Source organism: Salarias fasciatus, chromosome 12, assembly GCF_902148845.1.
Source record: "Salarias fasciatus chromosome 12, fSalaFa1.1, whole genome shotgun sequence".
Classification (NCBI taxonomy): domain Eukaryota; kingdom Metazoa; phylum Chordata; class Actinopteri; order Blenniiformes; family Blenniidae; genus Salarias; species Salarias fasciatus.
The window spans coordinates 3,702,793-3,727,706 of NC_043756.1; the positions used below are offsets into that span (position 1 = coordinate 3,702,793).

Genomic DNA, 24,914 nt, shown 5'->3' on the forward strand with positions numbered 1-24,914 from the left:
TGCCGGGTCGCGACCGGGGCGGGGCGCTTCCCAAGCTCCATACTTAAAAACACATCAGAAAGTAACCGGATTATTGGAGGAAAGTTACTTTCTGATGACTGCTGAGTCAGAGAACATGGAGGCTGAAGTGAAGCGGATAAGGACTGGTGTGGAGGAGACAAAGCGAACAGATTGGTCTTCCTCACAGCTCCAGGAGTAGGATCATGCCAGTGTTTGAGGACGGAAAACATGAAAACTTGGCTGCAGCGTTTCAGAGGAGCAAACTATGAATGTGAAAAAGAGGAATGAAAAACAGTGAGGAGCTCAGAAGGACTGAGGACGTCCTTTTCCTTCTCTGTGATCTACACTCCTCCACATCTCTTCCACACTTTTAGCTCCTATAATCCACCCCGACGTGGATAGCATGATGATTATTCATGAAAGGATGTACAGGCTTGTGAACATAAACATATAGGTACATTCAGATTCAAACCACATTATTGTCTTTTCATGAATACACAAAAACCTTCTGAAGGCTGCATACGAAGAACACACACTGAGATCATTCACTCTGCTGTCCCTCGCCTGGTGCGTTTGTCCAAATATACATTTAGATCAGTGCGATAAGACAAACTGAATTAATTTGCTGGAATTTGCTCATGAAATCCATTTGATTCTGCTTTGCATAATTTTTAGCTCACAGTCATTTATTCTCATCATTTGGACCGCTCCGTCTTTTCTTTTCTTGGTGATATGTTGATATAAAAGCTAATTTTAGAACATATTAAAGTTTCTGTAATATCACGACTTGTGTCTATTAGCAGTTCGTGCCACAGTAATCGAATTACAGTCAGTGATCAAACAGTTATGTGGTGTTCAGGTCATAAGACATCTCTGATTGTTGATTTGCAAGACTTGCAAAAGTCCCTGGACTTTAAAACACTGTGTAAAACAATTTGAGGCAAATCATCACCTGGCACAACACGACTTTTATCGGTGGACTTTATATTGAAATATTTCCAACACTGTTCCTCAAACTCCCTGAGAGATCGATAACAAAACCTCACTGCAGCTTCAACTTCTCCAGTTTTACCAAAGTACACAGTACGAAAGAAAACGGTTGCATCTGCGTGTGTACATTAAAGAAAAACATTTATCGCAGGAGAAAAGTTTAACCAGTGATTATGTTTTGTAATCACTTGTAATGATGTGACGATGCATCTCAGATGTTGCAAAAGTAGTAAATGGAGTAGCAGGAAGGCGTTTGATGGCTGGCGAACAGCCATCTGCCAATTAATTAGTGTTTATGTTCATGTATTTATCAAAAAATTAACATATTTCTCAGAGCAAAGTCACCATTTTCTGAATTGAATGCCGTCTGTGCTGCTATTCTTCTGGGCTTTGTCTCATCAAGGACACTCCTCACTTCCTGCAGATGTTTGGCTTTGTAAGTCAACATCGCAAATTAAGTCTCTCTTTTGTGGTGCGTGGCTTTCAGATGAGGCATTGTTGCAAGAATGACTGAGTTTCATTCAAAAATCAAACAATAATTACGATTATATAAGCAATCAATTGGAAACTGGAAAAAAAAAAGGGGATGAAGTGAGTCTGCATCTCCCCAAACACACCAACGTGAAGGTTAAAGTGCAGCTCGCGCGGAGGAGGAATCGACAGCTCATTAAAAACTTCACATTAACCTGGTTCCAGTCGAGGCCTGCGGTGGGTAAAGCTCCGCTCACTGTTGGAGAATTCGTGGAGCAGCCTGTGTTTTGTTCGTATGCATGAGCCGCCCGCCGATTGGCTGCCCGCGTTTAAGCGCCGCGCATTTATCCGCAGATCCCCGACACCTGTCAGCGCGGCGTGATGTACATAACCTCCGCCTGCATCTCTGTAGCTTTTTCCCTTCGCTACAGCCCGTTTATCGCTCTCTCCATCTCTCTCCTGTCGCCCCTCTTACTTCCTGCCCCCCCCCCCCCCCCTCCACCCCCACCCTCCTATTTCCTTCCCCCATCTCCTGTGTCCGTGATAGCAACCCTGTCAGAGGAAAGCTATTTATGATCGGCAACCAATATCCCCGCGCAGATAAACGCGCTCCGCCGGAGTCGCAGACGGAGGAGACGGAATCCGGGTTATTAGAGGGAAGGAAGTTTAAGTGCATTGTTGTGCAAGAGAGAGAGAGAGAGAGAGAGAGAGAGGGAGAGAAACACACGGAAGAAAGTATGAAATGAGGAAAAGAGGAATGTCGCCTGAGGCTGTTTCTTTCTCACGTGTGTGCGCACGACCTGCTCGTAGATGTCACGTGCGCGCGTGTGTTTGTGTGTGTGCGTGTGTGTTTGAGTGCATCCCTCCTCAGCCGAAGTGCGTCTGCAGCCTGAACGTGGAAGTTGGGAAACAAATTACCTTTTTCATTGAAGGCAATTTAGTAAAGTCTGCCGGAGCAGCCAGCCGCTCCATCAAACAGACAACCAACTGTAAATGAGAGAGCCCTTCATCACACACTTCAAACAAGAGGTGGCCACCTACTAACACTCTCTCACACTCACACGCTCAACACACACACACACACACCAGAAGGGTGCGAGCACGGCTTCACGAAAGTAAAACAAGCATGACGCTGTGTTGATAATAAGTACAAGCACTCACTCGGGGATATAAATCTTCACGCCGCTTCATGTTAGAAGTAAAAGGCATGGGGGGGGGGGGGCGTCAGTTTTTTATTGCACTCTTGGCAGGGATGCATCTATTCATCCATCTTCTACACAGCTTTATCCAGCTCGTCATTACGGGACGCTGGAGCTGATCCCAGCAGGCTGAGCGACGGCAGGACGCACCTGGACGGGTCAACAGTTCATCACAGGACGCACCAGCAGCTGACCTCAAATACATGTTTATGGACTGTGGGAGGAAAACGAAAAACCCCACGCATGCGTCCAACGTCAACATGGTACTGATGACCTTGAGCTGCACAGAATATTTAAAATTCATCATTATCACAATAACAGCATGTCAGCTGTGATGAACTGAGATGGTCCACTGTTTCCAGGGACATGAAAACATCCAGCTACTGCAATTCACAAAGACTGCACAGTTTGAGTTATTATTAAAATGATTGTTTTCATCAATCGAGGGCAGAAGTCAAAAGCAAAAAAGCATCATGGGAAAATTACTGAAAACTGAAGTCTGCACATCTACAAAACACACAAAGAAAACAGAAACAAAACGGGCCCTGGTGCAAAACTGGGACGAGAGAAAGAGCACTGTTATTTAGAAAAACATTTAAAAACTCATAAATATTCAGATAATATATGAACGTGCTTGTGTTTGTCACTACTGCAACACTCGACAACATTATCACAAACCGCACCTTCACCTAACATTGTGAAAGAAAATATAATGCAGAAGAGCAGAACTAGACGTATTTCTTCACCCATTTTTTAAAAAATACGCTGCGACATTACACATCCATCCTGCCTAAAAGCGGGTCTTTAGGGTCCCCAGGGGAATGTTTTGCTCCATAACGGAGTTATTTTAAAACCTGTTCTAGGTTTTTCTGTTGCAGCTGTGTGCATATGTTCTCCACCGCGGGAAAACCTGAAAAGTTTAAAGCTTTCTGCGTCACTTTCAAAGTTCATGGTAATAACTGCAAGAATAAAAAAAAAGCTATATGATCTATATTTTCATCAGCAAGCATCAATTCATCAGGATTTCGAGGGCTCAAACGGTTAAGTCCTTACAGAGCAAATCGAACCCAAACTGTCAGAATGAGAAAGTACTGCCTTGCAGAATTGTTGCATTTACTGTAAAACTTTTGATTATGACTGAAACGTTGACAAAACGTTTTGGCTGCAACCCAAAAAACCTTGAATCCAATGCACGCTCCATCAAATTCTCTTTCCTCACGGCTGTGCCGCAATACATCTCTCTTTCTCTATTTCTCTCTCCTTCTTTCTTCCTTCCCTCGTTTTGACTTTTCCACTCCATATGAGGTCTGGCTGCCCTTCTCCACAGGAAGAGGTGGGCTCACCGTGCGTGAACATGCTCTCCCTGGCACTCCAGACATTCAGCATCTCTCTGAGCAAAATGCTCTGAAATCCAATATCCTGCTGAAATTCTACATTTGGATTTTTTTTTCTTCTTCTTCTTCTTCTTCTTATCGCGCGCTCTCATGCACGTCTGTCCTCTCGCTTTGTTCTCTCTCCAGAGTCATTTCTTTCTGGGAGTTCCTGAAAATGCCTGTAATTTCCACGTCCTGTTTTGACAACTCCTGCCCTCCTCCCCGTCTCCGGCACGCTCTTCCTTATCCTCCTCATATTCACTTTCTTGCTTCTTTTGATTCTTTGCTCATTTCACAAGCCCCCCCCCCCCCCTCCTCTTTCTTTCCTGTGTTCTACTTTCCGATCCTCGCTGCCCGCCGTGCTGTTTGTAGAGGAGGGAAGAGATGCTGTTGTGTTTCTTCTTCCCCACCCTTTGTTCTGTTTTTACTTTCTTACTTGTTTTTCTTCTCCTCCCTCGCGCGGCTGTGTGCTCTCGTCTTAATCTCCTCCTCGGCTCTTTATTTTTTTCCTCCTCCCGTCTTCGCCGTGAATGTTGAATGAAGACACTCGACTCACATGAAGGTCACATTGGGCTGGAAGAGAAGAAGAGGAGAGAGGTAGTGAGTGACTGTGAGCGTGTGCGTGTGCGTGTGTGTGTGTGTGTGTGTGTGTGTGTGTGTGTGTGTATATACATGTCCGTGAAAGATTGACAAAAGACATTAGAATGATTAAAGCTGCCTTGCCAGACATGACCTGGCAGTGTCGACATGCTCATCAGTGAACAAACACGCTCACAAACAAGCGCGCTGCTCACATGTTCACACACACACACACACACACACACACACACACACCAGTTCACAAACAGAAACACACGTGTATTCTCATATTTTCCAAACAACCGCAGAAGACTCCTTCAGATTCAGATAGGTCAACACGTCTCCGATTGTTTCAGAACCTCAAAAAATGAGCAGAATTAGAGAAAACAGTTGTGGTGTCAGGGCGAAGACGGAAGACGTCTGCTGAACCGTCTGCTAAAACCAGCAGGTTTTTCAACCTGTTTACTCTTGCAGTACAAGTTGACGCCACATGGTGGTGCGTTGAGTCGCTCAAACGAGAATTAGGGGGAACAGAAGGAGCAGGAAACGCAACAATGGCTATTAGACAGCAGTTCAGTCTGCGCGATCCAACTAATACAGCAATACTGGAAAAGACAACATTTTGAAAGCCGGGAGAAAGACAGACTCAACACTGCCACCTGGAGGCTGACATAACTCCAAACCCTTGGTAAAACAGTTCTGGTAGATGGATGGAAGGATGGATGCACGGATGGATTTGTGCAGGGAAAAAAATCCAAATAATTTCCATTTCAGGAGCTCTAACTGTATAATGGCTTTTTAAAACATGATAATAGACGATTACAATGTAAAAGCTGATTTCTGGTCTATTGTCGCCCACATATTGAGTCTGTTGTAGGAGGTTGAGCCTTTGATTACTCAAAGAGCAAATTTGAATTATAGTTTTAAAATCCTGTAAAAAAGGTTTTTCAACAATACAAACAGTAAATATTTAAAACAAGGCTAAATATTACATGTTACGGGAGGAGAAAACATCCAAAATGAGTACTTACAGGTTACAGAAGCTACTCTGACCTTTAACAAGCGAGCTTCACGAGCAAGGACAAAATGAGTTTGTATAGTATTTTTCTACAGAACTGACTTCTGCTTCATGACTTCTTCATCCTCAGAGATCACAAACTGAACGGCTCAGCAGAGCTCACGGCCTAAATAACTTTAGGATGCATACGGTTCACCCAGGTTTAATATAAAGTGCTAAAAATGTGCGTCAGTTTTATTCAGTTTGCTATAAAATGTGGAGCTGCTGCACGGTGGGGCCTGGACGAACACATAAAACACACTCTTACGCTGAATGAAGCCTTTGATTCTCACTAGATCACATAACCAACTGCCAGTTCCCTGCCAGTGTGTGTGCGTTCATGTTTGTGTGCGCCGCGGCTGAGATTCATGTCAGCATCAATGGCTCACTAATCACAATGCGAGCGCCGAGGGGCCGGGCGGCTCCTGCGGGGAACGTATGGGCGGCTGGTGTTACAGAGAGGGAGCGCACAAAGGCAACAGCGAAACCTCTGACACCATCATACTTCATTCACCGCTGTCAATAAACCAGACACTGGAAACTCAGCAACGCTCAGCGCACACTGCGCTACACTGTATTGACTGCGGGCGCCGCGATGTTCATCAGGCTGTATTGATCCGGGCAGGCGCGCGCACAAAAATTAAATTGTGCACGCAGAGCGCCGGCGTAACTCTCACCAGGAAGGAAACAGTGCATTTTCAAGAAAAGTTCTCCGTCTGAAACTTTTGGCATGTCTGTGTGGGGAGCTGGATGCCCTTGGGGATGTGAATAAACATGTTTCTGCAAAACAAACCCTCGTTTTATTCTTTACACAAAGGCAATTTTCAGTCCCCCGCTAAATTATTAAGAAGGTTGATTCACTCGAACAAGGAACGGAGCCATTCAGCCTAGAAGAGATGATGCAGTCTGTCAGGTTGAACACACACACACACACACGCACGGACAGTGACGCAGCGGTTAGCCCTCATCGCAGGAGGGCCATGTCTGGGTGTGCACTTTGCATGCTGGGACTTTGTGTGTGTTTTCCAGTGAGCGGTGATCCGTCGCACATTCAGCCAAAGGTGCCGCAGAAGAGGTAAAACCGCCGCTTTTCTGAAAAGAATACTGAGGGATGGATAGTACTACAGGCCGGATGGCTGGATTACAGTGAAAATAGCAAGTTACGTAAACATCCATGAAGGCAGGTCCTCCCAAATCAAGTTAGCTTCATTAAATGTGCTGGAAAGTGAGTTTTAAACTCAATCAGGAACCCTGTGGTTGTGAGTAACTCCACATATGAAAGCGAGTGTGTGTGTGTATGTGTGTGTGTGTGTGTGTGTGTGTGTGTGTGTCAACTGCTTCTGGTAGAACGTTTGACCCTTGGGCGAGCGTGCTCACCTGGGACTGAACCGGCGGCCTGTCCGCCGAAGCCGGAGCGACAGCAGAATAACTTTAAAAGCGGCGAGTGGCGGTGGGGGGGGTGGGGGGGGGCCTCCAGAATGAAATATATTGCTGCTACCGAGGTCACTGTTCCAGTTACCTGTGGGCCTGAATGAATCCAAACACACACACACACACACACACACACACGAGCGTGTGACAGCGCAGCAGCAGACCGGCCATCTCTAGTGGATTTTTCCTAAATAAGAAAGTCATCCAGACCTCAGCTTTCCATTGGCCTCATCCAGGAGAACGCAGCAGCCAAAACCCTGCAAGGCTCCACACACACACACACACACACACACGCACACACATAAAGATGCACACAAGTCTACACAAAATAAAACGCACGCACGTGCACGCTCACACGAGGCTAAAAACCAGGAGGTGAAGGAATAGAGAGATGGTTAAAAAGCAGAGCTTCAACAACACCTGCACAGCCATATAAGAACACACACACACACACACACACACACACACACACACACACACACACACACACACACACACACACACACACACACACACACAGTCTCGTATTTCTATCCTTGTGGGGACCTTCCATTGACTCCCATTCATGTCTAGCCCCTAACCCTGACCCTTACCCTAACCCTAACCCACACCACAACAAAGCCTAACCCTAAAGAAATGTTTTTGCACTTTTACTTTTTTCAGTAACAACAACATGGTCAAGAAAACACTGTTTCTCCTACTTAGGACCAGAAAAAGGTCCCCACAAGGCACGTCGTTTCACGTTTTGCTGTCCTTGTGGGGACATTTGGCCCCAACAAGGATAGAAATACGAGAACGCACACACACACACACACACACACACACACACACACACACACACACAGACGCTTCCAGCTGCTGGCTGGCTGTGTGTTTGACAGGCAGCGCGGTGAGTGGCTGTGTGGACGCCAGCCAGCCGCTGGTGAATCAGCAGTGACTAACGGTTTGAAGCAGCTCTTCCCGAGCTAACCGAGCTCGCACGCTCACTGTGAATGTATATGTATGTTCCATATGTGCGCGTGTGCGTTTGTGTTCCGACAGAAACCCCGACGGGCCCAGCAATGGCCGGGACACCTCGTCCGCGTCACTTCCCTCAATCGGCCTCGACAGGAGCACAACGCCGCGCTCCGTTTGATCGCCGCGCAAGACAACGCAGCGGGATGCTAATCGCATGCAAAAGGCCGAGGCTTTGAGCAAGTGCCAGGGTCGGCCTTGTAAGAGCGCGTGTGCACGTTGCCAGTAACGGCAGCTCTAATCAGCGGCGGGATTGAAAGAGGCATGTGGCAATAAAGCCCGACAAAATGCCTGCCAGTCCTTGTTAGAGGCGAGCGATCTCTCCAAACCTGGCGGGCGTCACACACGCACTTACATCCCGCGCACACATGTTCCCTCTTGGTGGACATCTGGCCAAGGTCAGAGCGAGAACCCAAAAAACAAAAAAAGCTCATTGAGTTACAGAGCTTGACTTCGTGGTTTTCTGTTTTTTTTTTTTGTCCTGGGGAATGATTTACTGGTCACCTCTGACCCCTCTAAGTGCAGCCCATTACTGGCAGGTAGTGATTTAGAGGTGGCTGCCGTTTGCGGAGGCCATGATTAGCTCAACTACACGACAGAGTCAATTCCCGCCCAGATCCCTCATGAGCCTCGCCACTCCGTATTCAACGGGAGGATCGATTAGTCAGAGCGCCGTAGAAATGACTGATATACGGCAGACAGGGCAGCATCCGTCTTCTCCGTGGTCCCCACCCCCCCCGGCGAAACATCGCGTCTGCTCCGTAACTATTCTTGTTACAAGTTTTAAGAGAAACGGAGCTGGGAAGATGGATATCGACGCCTCGATAAAAATGGCTGATGTCACTGTAATATTTTAAATTTGATATCATTTTTATGCCTTGTACTGCACGGCCTTTACAGATCACTTACAAGCCATTATTGAGGAGGAGAGGCAGGGTTTGCCAAAATACGGCACAAGTTGACGCGTGCCAACTTACGACACAATAAATTTTGAAGGTATTGGGAAGTACGAGATAAAAAAAAAAAAAAAGAAAAGCAAAAAGTCTTCTGAGGCCAAGGAGATCAGGGTAAAGAGGAAAATTGGTTTCACCGAGAAGTGACGGAAGAAGAGACTGTCCTGGCGATCTGTGTACTCTCATTGGTAATGCATTGTTCTCGAGTGTGTGTGCTTGTGTGTGGGTTGATTACAGAAATATCACCAACTTCAAGCATTTTCACTTGAAACGTCGCCGTATAAACGGGGTTTTAGTCTAACATGTCCAGCTCCAAGCTCCACAACAGGAGCAGAGATACCGTCGAACCCTCTGGAGCTGCAGTCGGTCCGACAGTTTCTTGTCTTATTGTCTCTGTGCTGCGACAAAGAAATAAAGCCCGGAAATTTTTTGTCACATAAAGTGATTGTTATCCCCCCCCCCCCCCTCAGCGAAGTGAGGGGACCCTTCTGCAGCCGTCCCCTCATTTCCTCGGTGAGGAGCAGATCCTGCGTCGCCGCGTCTGGCAGCTGAGATTGGTTGGAGCTGAGGATCTGTGATTATCTTCCTCGCTGTGCCAGAACTCACAGGAGCGACAGTGGACGCAAAATACTGAGCAGCACCTGGTGTGTGAGCTAAACCCAAGAAAATCCGCACAAACAAGCAAAAACACTCACATTTGGTGATGGAGCCACAACACACACACACACACACACACACACACACACACGCAAGTGCTTTATATTCGAGGCAAATGGATGTAAAAATAGCAGAAATCTCCCCATGAGGAGTCCATTCACTTGAATTAAAATCAGAGAAAAGCCTTGTAAAATGATTGGAGTGTGTGCTTCTGTGTGTGTGTGTGTGTGTGTGTGTGAGAGAGAGAGAGAGAGAGAGACATCTGTTTACATAAGTGGGAGGATGTGATGGTAAAGCACCAGCCTGGGCCCTGGTCTTCTCACAACAAGTCCAGGAGCGCTGAGGGGGATTCATCCCGATATTTGTCTCATAAAGGAGTAAAGCCAAACAAATCCCCCCTGCTGAGGTGCCCTCCGTTAAACGCTGCAACGTTCCATGCGCAGCATTCTGCTCGACTGCTCTCGCTCCCGGACCTCGGCTTTTCTCACCGCGCTCACCTCGCCAGTGCCAACTCACAAGTCAATTTTTCCATCGAGCAACCCGTCCTATATGAGTAAGAACGCTGCAGAAACTCGCCGTAAAACAAAACCTGGGAAACCAACAGGTTATTTTTAAACACTCGCTCTTTAAAATGCTCATTTCACCACCGTGAAAGTTAGATTAGTGCTGTTTTTTTTCACATGTAAGTGGATTAAATTCATGTGTCATGTGAGATTTCTCACCTGACTTTGTAAAAAAAGAAATCCCCAGGAGCCTTTTGGCATCTTTCAGCTGATGTCTTCGGTTTCGTGGCTGCAACTTCACAGTTTTGGATTCCCTTACCCTTCTTACTATTTTCAGCAGGCAGCTGTTTTCTGTAAAAACACCTTCCCAGAATCCATTGTACCCGGCCAGCCAGCCAACCAAGGCCGGGCAGCATACAGAATCCTGCAGAGCTTTTTGCGTCTACAGAGTTCAGCAGATTCAGTGGCGAAAAACCAAGAAAAGCTTGAAGAAAAACAGAAAGTTAAACTTACTTTTACATTATTTATTTCTTGATAATAGATGTGATGGATAAAGGTTTGCTCCAGGTGTTTAATAAAGGTTATGAGAGTCTGCAGGATTTGTCCAAAGAGAATGCAGATGTGGTAGTTTTAGTGTTTGCATCAACAAAGTTGCATGATTTTTTTATTTTTTTTTTTTTTGCAAGATATGATTTAAATCACATTTTTTTGTATTAAAAAAATAAGACAACTATCTATCTAATGGATTGACTATTTGGTTGTGACCAGGAAGTCATTTATGTAGCTCAAAACAAAACACAATGGATTGAATTTTTCAAGGTTAACGTGACAGTTTCAAGCATTTTTGCATTTTCGTTTGAGAACAGTTTCGTGTTTACACAGTGTCGTTTTGAAAATTACGTCCGTTTACGAAGAAACAGCAGAAACGCTGAGAGCGATGTAGTTAGCATGCCAGGTGGCGAGGTGGCGCTGTTGGCTGCTTCCGTAATGAAACGTTTCAGCGGAGCGTTTTTGGAAAGTTCCTCCTTGCTTCCTGCAATGACTCTGAGCATCGTCGTCCTGAAAATGGACGCTCAAATCAGATGTTTAAGGTCATAATTAAGACTGTCTTGGAGGAGACGGACGACACATTTTAAAAATAAACCCGAAGCCTTTGCCATTAACATAATACCTCAGTGGAAACTGAAGGTCGACACAAGTGCTGTTTTATTTTCTGCAGGTTGACTCATTCACTTATGCAACGGCTACCTTTCACCATCTAAAGCCGTTACAGACGTCCCTTTTATTTTTTTGCATGCATAATTGTAAGAGAGGAAGAAGCATCCATTAAATGCACGGGGTCTCTTTTTTTCTGTGTAATTTCTCTGTCTTGGTTTTGACTTAAGCTATGATTAAAGCATCTGAAGATGACTAACCGGTGTGTCTCCGTGTCTTCCCCGAGGACGCCTGCACACATTACGGGGGAGTACGGGGCATGCTGGGTCTTGCATGAACTCTCCAGCACAGACGGTCTATAAGTAAACTGGATAAACACGCAGCATCCTCCCTTTACTGTTATTTTAATAGACTCATCCAAGGTCAAAGCGAGTGGATGATGTTTTTTTTTTTTCTGTATTTCTTCTTTTTCTCCTCTTGTGGAATAAGTAGGAGCAGGGATATCCTGTTTCATTAGCTTTCCTCTCGCTGCTGCTGCCGTCTGTCCAACAAAATGTACCCGGCTGAGGGCTGGAGCTGCAGCTGAAATAGCAAACAGCCAGGGAACCCTACATGAGTGGAGGATTATTGACAGAGAGAGCGAGGTTAAAGAGTAATGTATGTGAGCGTGGATCAATTTGTGCAGCTACTCCAGTGAATGTGCATGAGGCTGTGCACCTACGTGCATCGGATCCATATCAGGTGCCGGGTGCGATGCCTAATTTGTGCACGTGTGCATGCTGAGATTCTCCGCCGCACGTGCGCGTGCGGTCACGGTGACGGCGCGAGCGCAGTGCATGATCCCATCCCGTGGCGTTCCCCGAGCCGCAGGACGGCCCGCTCTCTAACGGCTCTTGCGGTGGGGCAGACAGAGGGCAAAATGAGCTCCGTCACCTCCCTCCATGGTGACCGCCAGGCCCCCGGGGGCCCGGATCTCACCTGGCTGCTCCCACTCCGGCCCCGGCCCCCTGGGACAGCTAAACAAATGAGATCATCTTCTACGACTGACAACACCCTCAACCTCAAGCTCACCTGAGTCCGAAGGGTTACTTCATCCACAACAACAGACTGCTTTCTAGCATCAGTTCTAACCTCGTTCATCAGATCAGTTTGAAACCTGAGCGAACAGCCAGTAGCATCGCACCGAAACAGGAAAAACACAAATAATAACAGAGATGTAGTCTAAGACGACGTCCCGGCAACAATCTTCCTTAAAGACTCTGTTTCTGCTGGAAAGTAGCCCCACTGACATCCGTTTGATGAAAATGTATCCGTAAGTAACAAAGGCAATGATTCTGGACAGTAACGGCCTTTCCTGCGATCTCCTCATTGATTTTTCTCATTCCTGGTTTAGATGGATCGTTGGCCCGTGCGTTGAAGACATTACTCTGCTCAGAAAAATAGGATTTAAATGGCTGGGTCATTACAAAAGCCTGACAATAACCCATTAATATGAATTATCTGCGTTGGAACAGGAAGACATCCAAGACCGTGACTGGTCAGACACCACCAGTGGCGAGCCAGGAAATCCAAAACTTTGTAATGTGAGGAATCGGATCTTCGCCAGACGTGCGTGGGAGGGATGACGGGCAGAAATGCCCTGAACTTTTCAGGGAAATTACTCAGTTTTTTTTTTTTTTTCTTTTCTTTTCAGGACATCTGTTCTTGCGAACACACACAGCAGGTGACTGACGTCCGTACACACACACACACACACAACCTGTTTAGCCCGACATAATGAAGAACATAATCACATCCGTGAACGCTGAGACACAAAGGAGTTATATCAAGAAGGATTATCCCTATCACGCCCACCCACACACACACACACACACACACACACACACAGAGATGAGCCCGCATGCTAGCAAGGACTGCGAAGATGTATTAAAGGTCCACACAAACGACGAGACAAAAACAACACAAGCGGCTGCCACCGACTCACAAAGGAGGCAACAACGAGGCAGAGGGGAATTTATGTATGAATACATAAAACCAATTTCTTTTTCCCTAAATAGTAATTATTTGACTGGAGACAAGGAGTCACAAAGAGAGAAAAGAAAAGGAGAGAAAAAAAAACACACACACACGCACGCACGCACACACACACACAGTGTGCAGCACCGGCTGAGGTCATCTTTATTAATAAACCCTGTGACAGCAAACACACTCACATCAAGGCCTTCGCCCTCCCTCCATCCTCACCCCGAGCTCCCTCCCTTCCTCAGCTCCTTGAGAAATGGCAATTGCCAGACTGACACAGTGGGGGTGTGTCTGTAACTATAAACACACACACACACACACACACACACACACACACACACACACACACACACGCACACACTGCAGGATGGCCTAGAGACAGCGTGTCAGTGATCTGTCAGAGGGTAACAGTGCGGAGCAGGTGTGTATGTGTATGTGTGTGTGTGTGTGTGTGTGTGTGTGTGTGTGTGTTTATCTGTGAGTTTTTGTGAGACGGAACAAGAGAGGGGGAAAAACTAGACAGACAGGAAGTTTAGGCCGGTGCACACACTCCCAGACACACACCAAGGAGCACACCCCGGCTCATTTGTTCCCACTGACAGTGGAGGGGAGGCATGGTTCTCTGCAAGACAGGCCCACGCATCGGGAAGGTGGACAGGTGTGTGTGTGTGTGTGTGGGTGTGGGGTTGTGTGTGTGTGTACATTGTGGGGAATTTCAGTCTTTTTGTAGACAAATAAGAAGTCCTTATATGCACAAATATTCCAAATATTACATTTCTCACTAAAAAGTTGTCTTAAATTTTGACTGAGTGCAAATGGACTCTACTTACATGGTGCATCTTAGTGCTAAAGCTTTCCAAGATTTGACACATTCCCTTACACACACACACACACACACACACACACACACACACACCCATGGTGATGGTTTGGGGCAACTCGAGGCTCAGTCTCTTTCTCAGGGGCACGTCGACATGTGGACAGGACTAGATAGGGCATTAAATCCTCCCCCTTCTGACTGGAAGCCAAACTGCTCGACCAACTAAACCACAGCTGCCCGGAGGTAAATGACTGCAAGTCAATGCAATGTCCCCGAAAAGCAGAATAGAGTGTGTGTGTATGTGTGTGTGTTGCTCTTCTACACGTGTGGGGACATGAAACCTGACTGCTTGCTGACCCATGAGGACATTTGTTACTGAGGGGACTCATGTCACAGCAAGGACACCCTTAAAGGTCTCTATAGCGTTTAATTTTTAGGTAAAGATATTTTAAGTTTAAGGTTAGGGTGAGTGTTTGGATATCCTGGGAATTAGTGCACTGTCTAAAAACAACAAGAACAGCGCACCTGCGCGTGGAAAACCAGAGAAAGAAAACTATTATATTCAAATGTGTGTTTATGCTTGCATCTATTTCAGTATGTGAGTGTGATGTTAGCTCTGCAGAGCTTCTGATGGTGAATTAAAGCCGGGAAAGCAGCATCCTGCGTGCGAGCATCAAGAAGGTGAATGTGTTTTTGTTCTGGAGCCGGCGCTCAGCGCTCTGTGCAGAAACAATGCGGCTGCTGTGGGGACAAGAGAAAGGATTCTGCATTCTGAGGTGATTCTAGTCCACATGAGATATTAATTCCTTTCAGCATGTAATGAATTTGCCCTGTGGTCTCAACAGATGGAGGGCCAAAGTACAGCTCCAGAAGGAGCCAACCAGAACGAGTCTTAGTCAGAAGCATGTGCTATCGCTTCCAAACTCATCCAAAAGAATCTGAGAAACTTCGAGTTTTGACGCAGAGCCCAATGTCTCATCTTGTTGCGTAATTTGTTTACAGAATGAAATTTAAGGAAAAAAAAAAAAAAAACTAACGTTAACAAAATGCTGCTCATATCTCATTCCTTTGATGAATCCCAGAAACCAAGAGAGCCGTAAACCTTCAGGAGTTGGTCGACTTATCTTATGTTTTCTATGTGGATATAGTTTACTATATTTGTGCTACAAAGCGGCCGTTTTCCAACTCTGCTGCTGGATATATCTCCACCCTGCGGTGACGATGCGTCTGTCAACCTGTGGATGAATGAGTGTTGATACCTCACAGCGCACGCCGGTTTTGCAGATGACACTCTATTCCTTTCTAATACACACACAGCAGTTGTCGCTCTCCTGCGAAACACGATGCATATTTTTTTCCAGAATGTTTAATTAAACTGTTTTCGCTGCTGCCAAATGCAAGAAACAGTCGGCTTCCCATGTCGCCAGCTCCTCCAGAGGAGCTTTCACGGGAATAACTTATATAACGCTCCGTGTTTACTGTTGCACCACTTGTGAAAAACAAACAGATGAAAAGGTTTTCGAACTTGGTATATGTTTAATCACATGCGTTATTTACGGTTTTGAAATAGTGGGAAAAAAAAGTGTCACTCCTCAGAGTGAATCCAGTGATATGTTAGACGGTGTACTTTGTGTGACAAGATCCATTAAAAGTCAAGGCGGCTCGTGAACGGAGCACGTGACGCATTTCAGCCTCGGCGGATCGTCTTGCTCTGCAAATGCAGAACAGCTGGTGAATTCGACTATTCTCCCTGGTTAGGCTGCATTTAACATTTGGTTAAGAAGCAATCTGTTTTTCCACCTCATCGAAGCAGCTTTATCGTATTTGTGCTTCTCTTGGAAGCATCGGAGTGCAGACATGGCGGAGAGACGGCCGGGGTACAAACACTGCCGCTGCCAGCTGGGCTGAAGCAAACTGCGTGGCTGCTATGAGTTACACTCCTCGGTCCTCCGCAGCCCCAGGACATCGCCGTGTCTATGACGTGTGGCCATTTTCCGGTGAATCCCTTTTACGCGATGAAAGAGCTGAAATGTCCTCATGCTTTCGAGCTAAACCGCCACGTGTTCGTTCGCGCAAGTATATATAGATGTAAATCCGACGATGTTCAGACACAGATCCCTGCCGCTCGCATTAAGTGAAGGGTAAACAACTGGCAGCCCAGACGCCGTGACCAACAGGGATTATATCACCTCGTCATGAGATCACAGCCAGCCCGGGGCCAAGCGCTCGACGTGCGGAAACACTCAACCTCTCCACGCAAACCCTCGGCTCGCCTGCTGGAGTCGGCGGCGAGGAAACGGACAGAGGGAAGCCGCGCTGAAACGCAACGCTACCTGTTCCATGCAGCCGCTGGATGTGGGCAGAATGCTTTCCTTGTAATATTGTAAGGATAAATCTCCTCTTTCAAGTAGGATTAGGTAAAGGAGAGGTTAGGGATGTGAGGTGGAGTTTGATTTTTATTTTTTTATTTTTTTTTTTATCTTCGGCGGTGAGCTGCCAGCGTTTTGCTCAATGATTAGGGTTTAGACGTTTTACTGATTGGCTCGGCTCACTTCAGTTTACTCTCATCGGCAGAGAGAACTCTCAGATGCAGCCTTCGTACATTCATGTGAAAACTAATAAAAACCACACAAACTGAATTATTTAGGGTGGGTTAGCAGTTTCTTAAAGTGAGCTTTCACTGCAGGGTTTTTACAGTCTGGCAGCTCCGAAGCTGCAGAGAGAGAAAAAAAAAAATCATTACTTCATTCTCGTCACAATCACAGATGGAGACTGTGTTAAATCAAGCTAATATTATTCTAACTGAAAAAATGTAAAGAACTGCTTCTGCAAAGTGTAATTTATTCATTCAAACTGTCATCACATGCATGCTGCTTTATCACTGGAAAGGTTTTTTTTTTTTTTTTTTTTAACTTTCCATCAGCCGTCACAAATTGCAGACCGGTTTGAATAATATCAACATCAACAAACCTGCCTGCGAGTAAATGCCGAACTCACTGGTGGCTGAAGCATGCTGTCGGGCCTCGAATCAAAGGCTCAGCAGTCAATCTGAGATGGAAGAATGTCTTCAGTCCGCTAAATGGAAGCCACATCTGCAGACAACCAAGACTAGTGGTGGACTGACTGTTTAGATCGACCAGCGGCGTGTAAAATCCAAGCCCCAGCGATCAGATTTTTCTCTTAGCCTTTATTGGAATCAGACTACATGCTGGGATTTTGAAAAAAAGAAGCAGACGTAATGGTTCATTATCAGCGAAGCTGAACTAGCATCAGTTCAAAAACCGAAGGAACTTTAAATACAACTACAGCGCTTTTATTAGAGTTATAAATTAAATACAGAGACTAGTCACAAACAAAACTCAATAAAAGGCCCGGAAAAAAAGTGAACATATGCTTCCTGGCGCTTTAAGCCAAGGTTAGAGGGAAGAACTAGGCCGTTCTGTGGCTGCGATGGAAAAACAAAAGCGGCAGGGTGTCTGGGTGGCAAACAGGGAGTGAGGGAAAAATGACAGTGGTACAGAGAAATCAAATAAAGGCTGACAATAAATGAAGTGCAGAGGAGGCCTGTGGTCACCGAGCACGAGTCGGAGTGCTGCTACACACAATAATCACACTTTTTTTGGTTTTCATCTTCAGTATTTGCCACTTTCCTGTTTTTGTCTGCATCAGTCCATCTCACTTTGTGTGACTCTCTTTCATCATGTCAGGCTCTGCCTTCCTCGCCGTATAGCCCTTCTGTGTTCCTTGCTTCCTTTCAGCTGCCATTGTCTTTTTTTCCCCCGTCTTCCTCGCTCTCTCCGCCGTCTTAAATCTCTCTGTTCCAGCTCCCTGACATAGCATTTCTGCCTCTGTGAAGTCATCCACTTTGAAGGTATAATTCCACACTTTGGGAAACGTAGCTATTTGCTTTATTGCTGAGATCAGAGGGCGAACGCTGCACTCATGTCTGGGCACCGAGTTTGAGGGTACAGTCAGGTTACAGTAACGACAGCTCAGCATGCCAGCTGCAACAAGGAAAACATTGGTTTTAAAAAAGTGGAAAACCACCGTTCAGCACTGGGAAATGTGATAAATTTTAAAAAGCGCTGCCCACTCCTTAACCACAGGTAAGTTATTGAGAAGCACAGCTCATTTATTTTGGCAACCTGGGAGGGAGAGACTGAAGGGGACGACAATTAAATAACACAAAACACATAAAATCATGAAGCAGGAAGTTGGCGGTTCAGGAGTCTTTGAGCCAGATTGCCTATTATTTTCCATTTGAATGATGAACCCATGACTCGCTCTACTCTGCCTCTAACTGGCGGCTTCTCGCTGCATTCACTGATTTGATTGGTTGTTTATCTTCGCTGTGCAGCATGAGAACCGACGAGCCAATCAAATTATGCTGAAATGATGTGACAATGAGCAAATGCTACAGGTGGGTTTTCACTAAATAGAGTCATCTTAGAGACACACACACGTAGAGGATTTGTTGTAGGCAGGTCTTCACAGACCTGAGGAGTCTGGCGTCCATCTCCTCACATGTCCATGTGTCAGTGTGTCCTTGGGCATCGCCCTGACCTCCCTGTTTGCCCCCAGTGGTGTGTGTGAAGACCTTGGACCTGTGTGTTTGAGAATAGTGACTCACTTTGGGGACATTTTTTAGCCGAGGACATACTGGAATGGCGTCGCATAGACTGTGAAACAAAACCTATTTGAGCCTGGATATTTTCTCTTTTGTTTCCTTGACATTTTTACAAAACCGGGCAAAAAAAAAAAGGGCAGATTTCTATGAAGCTGGAATGATTTCATGGTGAGAAAAAGTTCATTTATCCACAAGGCAGCAAGCAGACTTGGGCTTTGTTCTGATTCGACGGCACGGTGGCAAACTGGCAACCTAAGACTTGGAGGGATTGCACGAGTCTGTTGTTCACCAAGAGGTTCCAGCTCGCGGCTCCCTGAAGATGCTGCAGACTGTCAGCTCAGAAATTCACTTTCACTACAAGTTTAAACAAAACAGAGACATCACGGGTTGGTGGGTGTGCTGGCCTGACTCTGAGAACAGCTTTAGCCGCTCGCGTCGAGTCTTTGTGCTGAGCCAGGAGAACCGAGCTCACATTTCACTCCGGAAAGATAAGAACGCCCGTCCCATGTCACTCAAGTCACTCTCGGTATTAAAAAGAATAAAAAATATTCCTGCTGAGCGTTGCATTTCCCTGTTCCCGCTTATCTCCGTAGATTGTTTCAGGTCTGAATAGTGTCTACCTGTGCAGTCCGTCCACTTAAATGAACGATGAGGAATCGAACAGTCCCACTTTCCCTCTGCTCCCACCAATAAGTCGATACACTCCCTCCGACTGCTGCCGCTGCACAATGCAGCAAAACACACTCGCTCCCCTCACACTGACAGAGATACACACTGATGTCTTCATCGTTGGGTAACAACACCCCGGTGCACTCTCCCTGGCGTTTAGGTGTGAGAGGAAGTCGTACTGAGCGCTACGGCCCACATGAGAGGACACACACACACACACACGCACACACACACACGCAGCATAACTGGATGCACATAAAGCCTCCGTCTTAACAGCATGCAAACGACCGGTGAGTGTGTTGTGAGTGTGTGTCTGTGTGTGTGGGAGACATGACGCAGACAGTACGACAGCAGGAATATGTGCGAACGGAGTGTGTGTGAGTGTGTTGGAACGCCACAGAGCATGTGTTTGTTGACTTTACAATGCCCCCCTGTGCTCTCTTTCCCAAACCCTCACTGACTTTGTGAGTCACTCCTGTGTGTGTGTGTGTGTGTGTGTGTGTGTGTGTGTGTGTGTGTGTGCATGCGCATATGTGCGCTTCGTAATCTCCCAGCTTAGACAAACCCAGCAGAGATTCTGGTAAACGTTGTTAATAAAGCCTGGCGGGAGCTCTGTCTGTCAAATGACTGTGGTAACACACAAGCTCACACACACACACACACACACACACACACACACACACACACAAACACGTAATTAATAAGACAAAATTAGATAGAGACACAAAGCCCTAACACAAAGCCACACCCTCGCCGCGCAGACACATAAAGTGGGGAACACAAACACATTCAGACGCGAGACAAAAAAAGCACACAGGTTAACACACACGCCGTCAGATTCAGACACAAAGAAACAGCAACGCTGATTCAGAGACACAAAGGCAAAGGCCCACACACAGACACAAAGAGCCAGAGGAACCCAGCCACACACACACACACACACACACACACTGCGACAGGCGGCGTCGGCCCGACAGCATGCGGCAGATTCACCGCCGGCGCCGTGACGCACAAAAGCAACCCCACCGATCGGCGGCAGAGGGGCAAGGCACCGGGGCTCCGGGGAGGACGGCTCCGGAGGTGCAGCTGCTGCTTCCCTCCCGCCTCAGTCCAGACTGAAGCAAAACTCCAGCTGACATGCTGATTTTCTTTGCCATGTTCAATTCAATTTTCATAACATTAGAGCAGGCAAATCCCCAGGCACCCCCTCCTGGTCTCCAGACGCCCCCCTTTAGGCGTCACAGATCCCAGGTTCAGAACTCACGCAACACGGGAAGCTCTGAAGTGACTCCCAACATCACACAAACAAGACCACAAGCAGCAGAGTGGAGACCCTCGAAGAGATAAACTGAATAACTATTAGAAAGTATGAACACAAACATGCAGACACTGCTTGTTTGGAGCAGTCAAGGACCCTCCCTTCCATCTTTCAGGCCTCTTCTCTGAACCGAAAGACCGAAAGAAGCACAAAATTGCTTCAGTTAATGGCATTTTTCCTCCATGTGACAGTTGTTTGGGTAGCTGGAAAACTAGTTAGTGACCTTATTAACCCTTTCCACCCAGGAGATTTGGAGTAGCAATACCATTTTTTAAAAAAGCTCCGGAGCATGTCGCGTTCAATAAGAGACCACCCTGTGCTACTTCTCAAAAATGGATGTGGTTTTTGCTGCGCTTCATTTCATTTATCGAGTTATGAGGTACAGCAGGATCAATATCATTACTTTATTAGGAGGGTGTTGTTACTTACGCTGAAGAAAAATGCCTTTCAGCTTTTTAATCAATGTCAGGCTTCATTTTGTCCTCGCAGTTGTTGAGGAGTTGACTGAAATCAGGAACGCTTCTTCAGGTTAAACCTCAGGTGTTCAGCAGTCCGGATACAGACGGACTTCCCTTGAATAGTCCACGTTTCCCCATTCAGCAGTCTCACACTGCACGGGTGACAGCGACCATGCGAGGCGCTCACCCATCACTGAGGGAATGTTTGAGTTCGGCGTATTGCTCAAGGACACTTTGACACACAGACGGGCGGACAGAGGATCTTCGGGATTAGAAAACCTGTTAATCAAATAGTCAATATTCAATAGAATCAACCACATATCGTCCAGAAAGCCATCAATTATCCACACAACTTTTATCTGTCTCATGGGGCTTGGGAAGTCTAATTTTCCTCAAAATTGCTGCTTTCTACATGTTTTCAGTAACAATATCAAACCGAAGATGCAGCCAAAGCTCTAATCTGGATTTTTATTTGGCACTTAACAGTGAGAAAAGGAAGTATACAAGAAGAGCTACAGTGAATTAGTCTGTTATTGGAAATACAACTATACATTAAGCGTTAATCTACATTGGTAAAAGCACCTTTTCACTTTCTCTGTCATCGACACTCTTGAGTAGACGCTAAAGTTACAGCTTGTTCATTAAAAACAACCAAAAACGATGTGAAAAATGATTGTTTTGCTGAGTAATCTCCCAAAGTCACTAATATTTTTACTCTTTTTTTGGTCATTTCGCCTGCAGGGTGTATATTATTTATTGAAATGGCAAACAGATTTCACTGAGGCACCGCTGTCACTTTGTTTGTTGTGTTCATCTGTTAACACACACACTCAAACACCAGTGGTGCCACGCAAAGCGATGGGCCTCGAACTCGTAACCTCGCATTTGAAAGGCGACTCGCCCTGCCGACCGAGTCGCAGCTGCGTCTGTATTCAGAGGAGGTGGTCCAGGAAACCGTCAGACGCACTCGGTGAGTCGGCTGAGTGAAGCGTTTTCGCTCCGAGCGCCGTGTACGGGCGTCTTTCTGTGTTCTCTGCGACTCCACGCTTTAAACACAGTGCACCAAAACATGATAGCGTGTCTTTTACTTTATAAGGCTGACGCAGAAAGCTGACAAATGAACCTCCTCAAAACATGTCGGTGAATGAAGACTGAAGCCCTCTTTAGAAGGGCTAATGCTAATGCTATCATTTGGTAATGCTAATGCTAGTTTTCTAGCTTTCATGGCAGCATCGCTGATTTCTGAGACTGGCTCTCAGTCATATCCGTCTATGTCTGAGACTCTTGGTGTAAATGATCCTACAGTCATATTAGCCTGTAAGGCCAATATGAAAATGAGCAGATAAACTTGGCTTTTGTGGCTTTGCATCAGGACGGGAGATGAAAGAAAGCAATGTTGGATTTTAAGCATCGATTCAGCAGACGAAGAAATAGTAAAACGTTCTGGGGGAAAATAAATAAATAAATAAATAAACCAAAACCGAATTAGCTCTTCATAACTGACGGTCCTGGTTGCGGTTTTCACGCTTCGGGGTTCAGGCTGAATATCAACATCTATTCCAACAATAAATTACCACAATCAAGCAGAACCCCACCCTTCTCCTGCCCAGCAATGCATCAGGGCTACAGTCTGACACACACACACACACACACACACACACACACACACACACACACACACACACACACACACACACACACACACACACACACACACACACACAGTGGGGCGCAGCAGCTAACTTCATTTCAAAATCAATTAATTAAAAAGCACAGTCCTCTCCCACAGGGAGTGAAAGACAAATTTGAGGAATTTAATCCTGGTACACAAATCAGAGCCGTTGAGCCGCAGAGATATGAGAGGACAGGATGGATGGAGGGATGGATGGAGGGATGGAGGGATGGATGGAGGGATGGATGGTCAGTGAATTTTAAAGAGGAAACAAATGTCATTTCAGTTGGACCTCTATCTATCTATCTATCTATCTATCTATCCATCTGCAATTAAAGCTTGATTATCCGCCTGGTTCTGCGACTCCCTCGATGTCTCTTTGCATTAGTTTCAAGCTATTTTAAAGAGATGGTATTGATTTTTTGACTACGAGAATCAGAGGTGTGTGTGTGTGTGTGTGTGTGTGTGTGTGTGTGTGTGTGTGTGTGTGTGTGCGTGCACGTCTGGTCTAACCTCAGGCATAAAGTGAAATCATAATAAGAGTTTGCCTTTCCTCCCTGGTGTTCCTAAAACAGATTTTGCCTAATAGGTATGGAAAAAAGAAAGGAGAGGAAAAAAAAAAAACACGTGGCGATAAACTGTTCCATATGGCACAACCTTGTGTGTGTGTGTGTGTGTGTGTGTGTGTGTGTGAGGGGGTGAGAGGGAGTGTGAGACCTTATGTGAGCACATGAAAGTATACATTTAGCTAAGAAAATATTCCTGGCCTCCCATATTTGTAGTCTTTCGGCTTCCAGGCGTGTGCAAAAGCCCAGCTTGTGGAGTAAGCTCCCAGATCCCCGAGCAACAGCAAGACAACAACCAGAATAGATTGTTTCGGGTTTATCTTGATTGGATGTGTTTGGTCCTGATGAAAACTCGACGAGAGGCAAACGGGACGTAGCATTCTTTCAGTGTGGAAAGGGAGAAAACACTCGAGGGAAACATGAAGAGATTGTTGAAAACTGACCTTCTGAGCTTTTTTTTTTGCGCCGAACTTCAACAACAGCTTTTTCCCACTTCTATTGATCTACCCAGCCTTCATTTTACACACACACGTTTTGTAATCTAAAAAGGGAAAAACGAACTGTCGCCAACCTTTACCCATGAAAACATGACATTTCAGAGGAATACGCTTTATTTATTGATGTAATGTCAAAGAAAATGTGACTTACGTAAGAATCCTGAAATATTCTCAGCAAAACGCACTCAAAAGTGCTCTTCAGTCAAAAGATCGTTTTGATGTGTCAAACTCTTCAGTAACCTGTAATCCGGAGTACGGATCTGCTCATTAAGACAGGCACAGACGCAAACGCACATCTCAGCTTTACGTGCAGCGCTCCGGTCGAGAGGCCGAACAGAAAACACACAAGTGTCCTGGGTTAGCGGGCTGCAAAGAGAGAAAGAATGAGAACCCGGGAGCAAAAGATGAGCCAGACTGAAAGGCGGAGTAAGAAAAGAAGGTGAGAGCCAGGCTGGAAATTGATGGTGTAATTGTTGACTGCTGCTCGCCTCTTATCTTGGGTTCTCAGGGCTGCTGTCTGGGCGAGCCGGGCTCTCTCTTGCTTTCCAATCTCTCTCTCTCGCTTCTCTTTCGGAGCGGTCCAAACCTGGCAACCCGGATAGACTTCTCTATTTTTTGGTGTGGTCATGCCAGCTCTTGTACTCTGCTCAATCTCTGTCCCTCTGCTCTTTTATCTCCCGCCTGTCATAATATTGTGGCCGCATCCCACTGAGTGATTCCCTTTCTCTTTGTCGTCTCCTTGCAGCTCTTCATGCATACGAGAAGGACGTCATGCGGAGGGCAGTGAACTGGTGAAGGAGCAGCGGGAGACGAGGGGGCGGGGCAGCGACCAGCCGGGGGGTCAAAGGTGAGTCTGCGGCAGGATCAGGGTGGGTGAGGGGGC

General features: G+C 46.2%; 1 protein-coding gene across 3 annotated transcripts in view; it reads right to left on the reverse strand.

The window, feature by feature from the left end:
• Nucleotides 1-24,914, reverse strand: part of sema4c (sema domain, immunoglobulin domain (Ig), transmembrane domain (TM) and short cytoplasmic domain, (semaphorin) 4C) — a 94,286-nt gene that overhangs the window by 59,669 nt on the left and 9,703 nt on the right. For 2 of the 3 annotated variants that reach the window (XR_003932519.1, XM_030103960.1), the window contains exon 2: nucleotides 4,004-4,606. Coding sequence is in view for 1 of the 3 variants with exons in the window: in XM_030103960.1 (XP_029959820.1) it covers nucleotides 4,004-4,046 (43 nt within the window). In the remaining 2 variants the exon portion in view is untranslated. The remainder of the gene's footprint in view (nucleotides 1-4,003; nucleotides 4,607-24,914) is intronic. The other variant, XM_030103961.1, reaches the window with a different exon arrangement.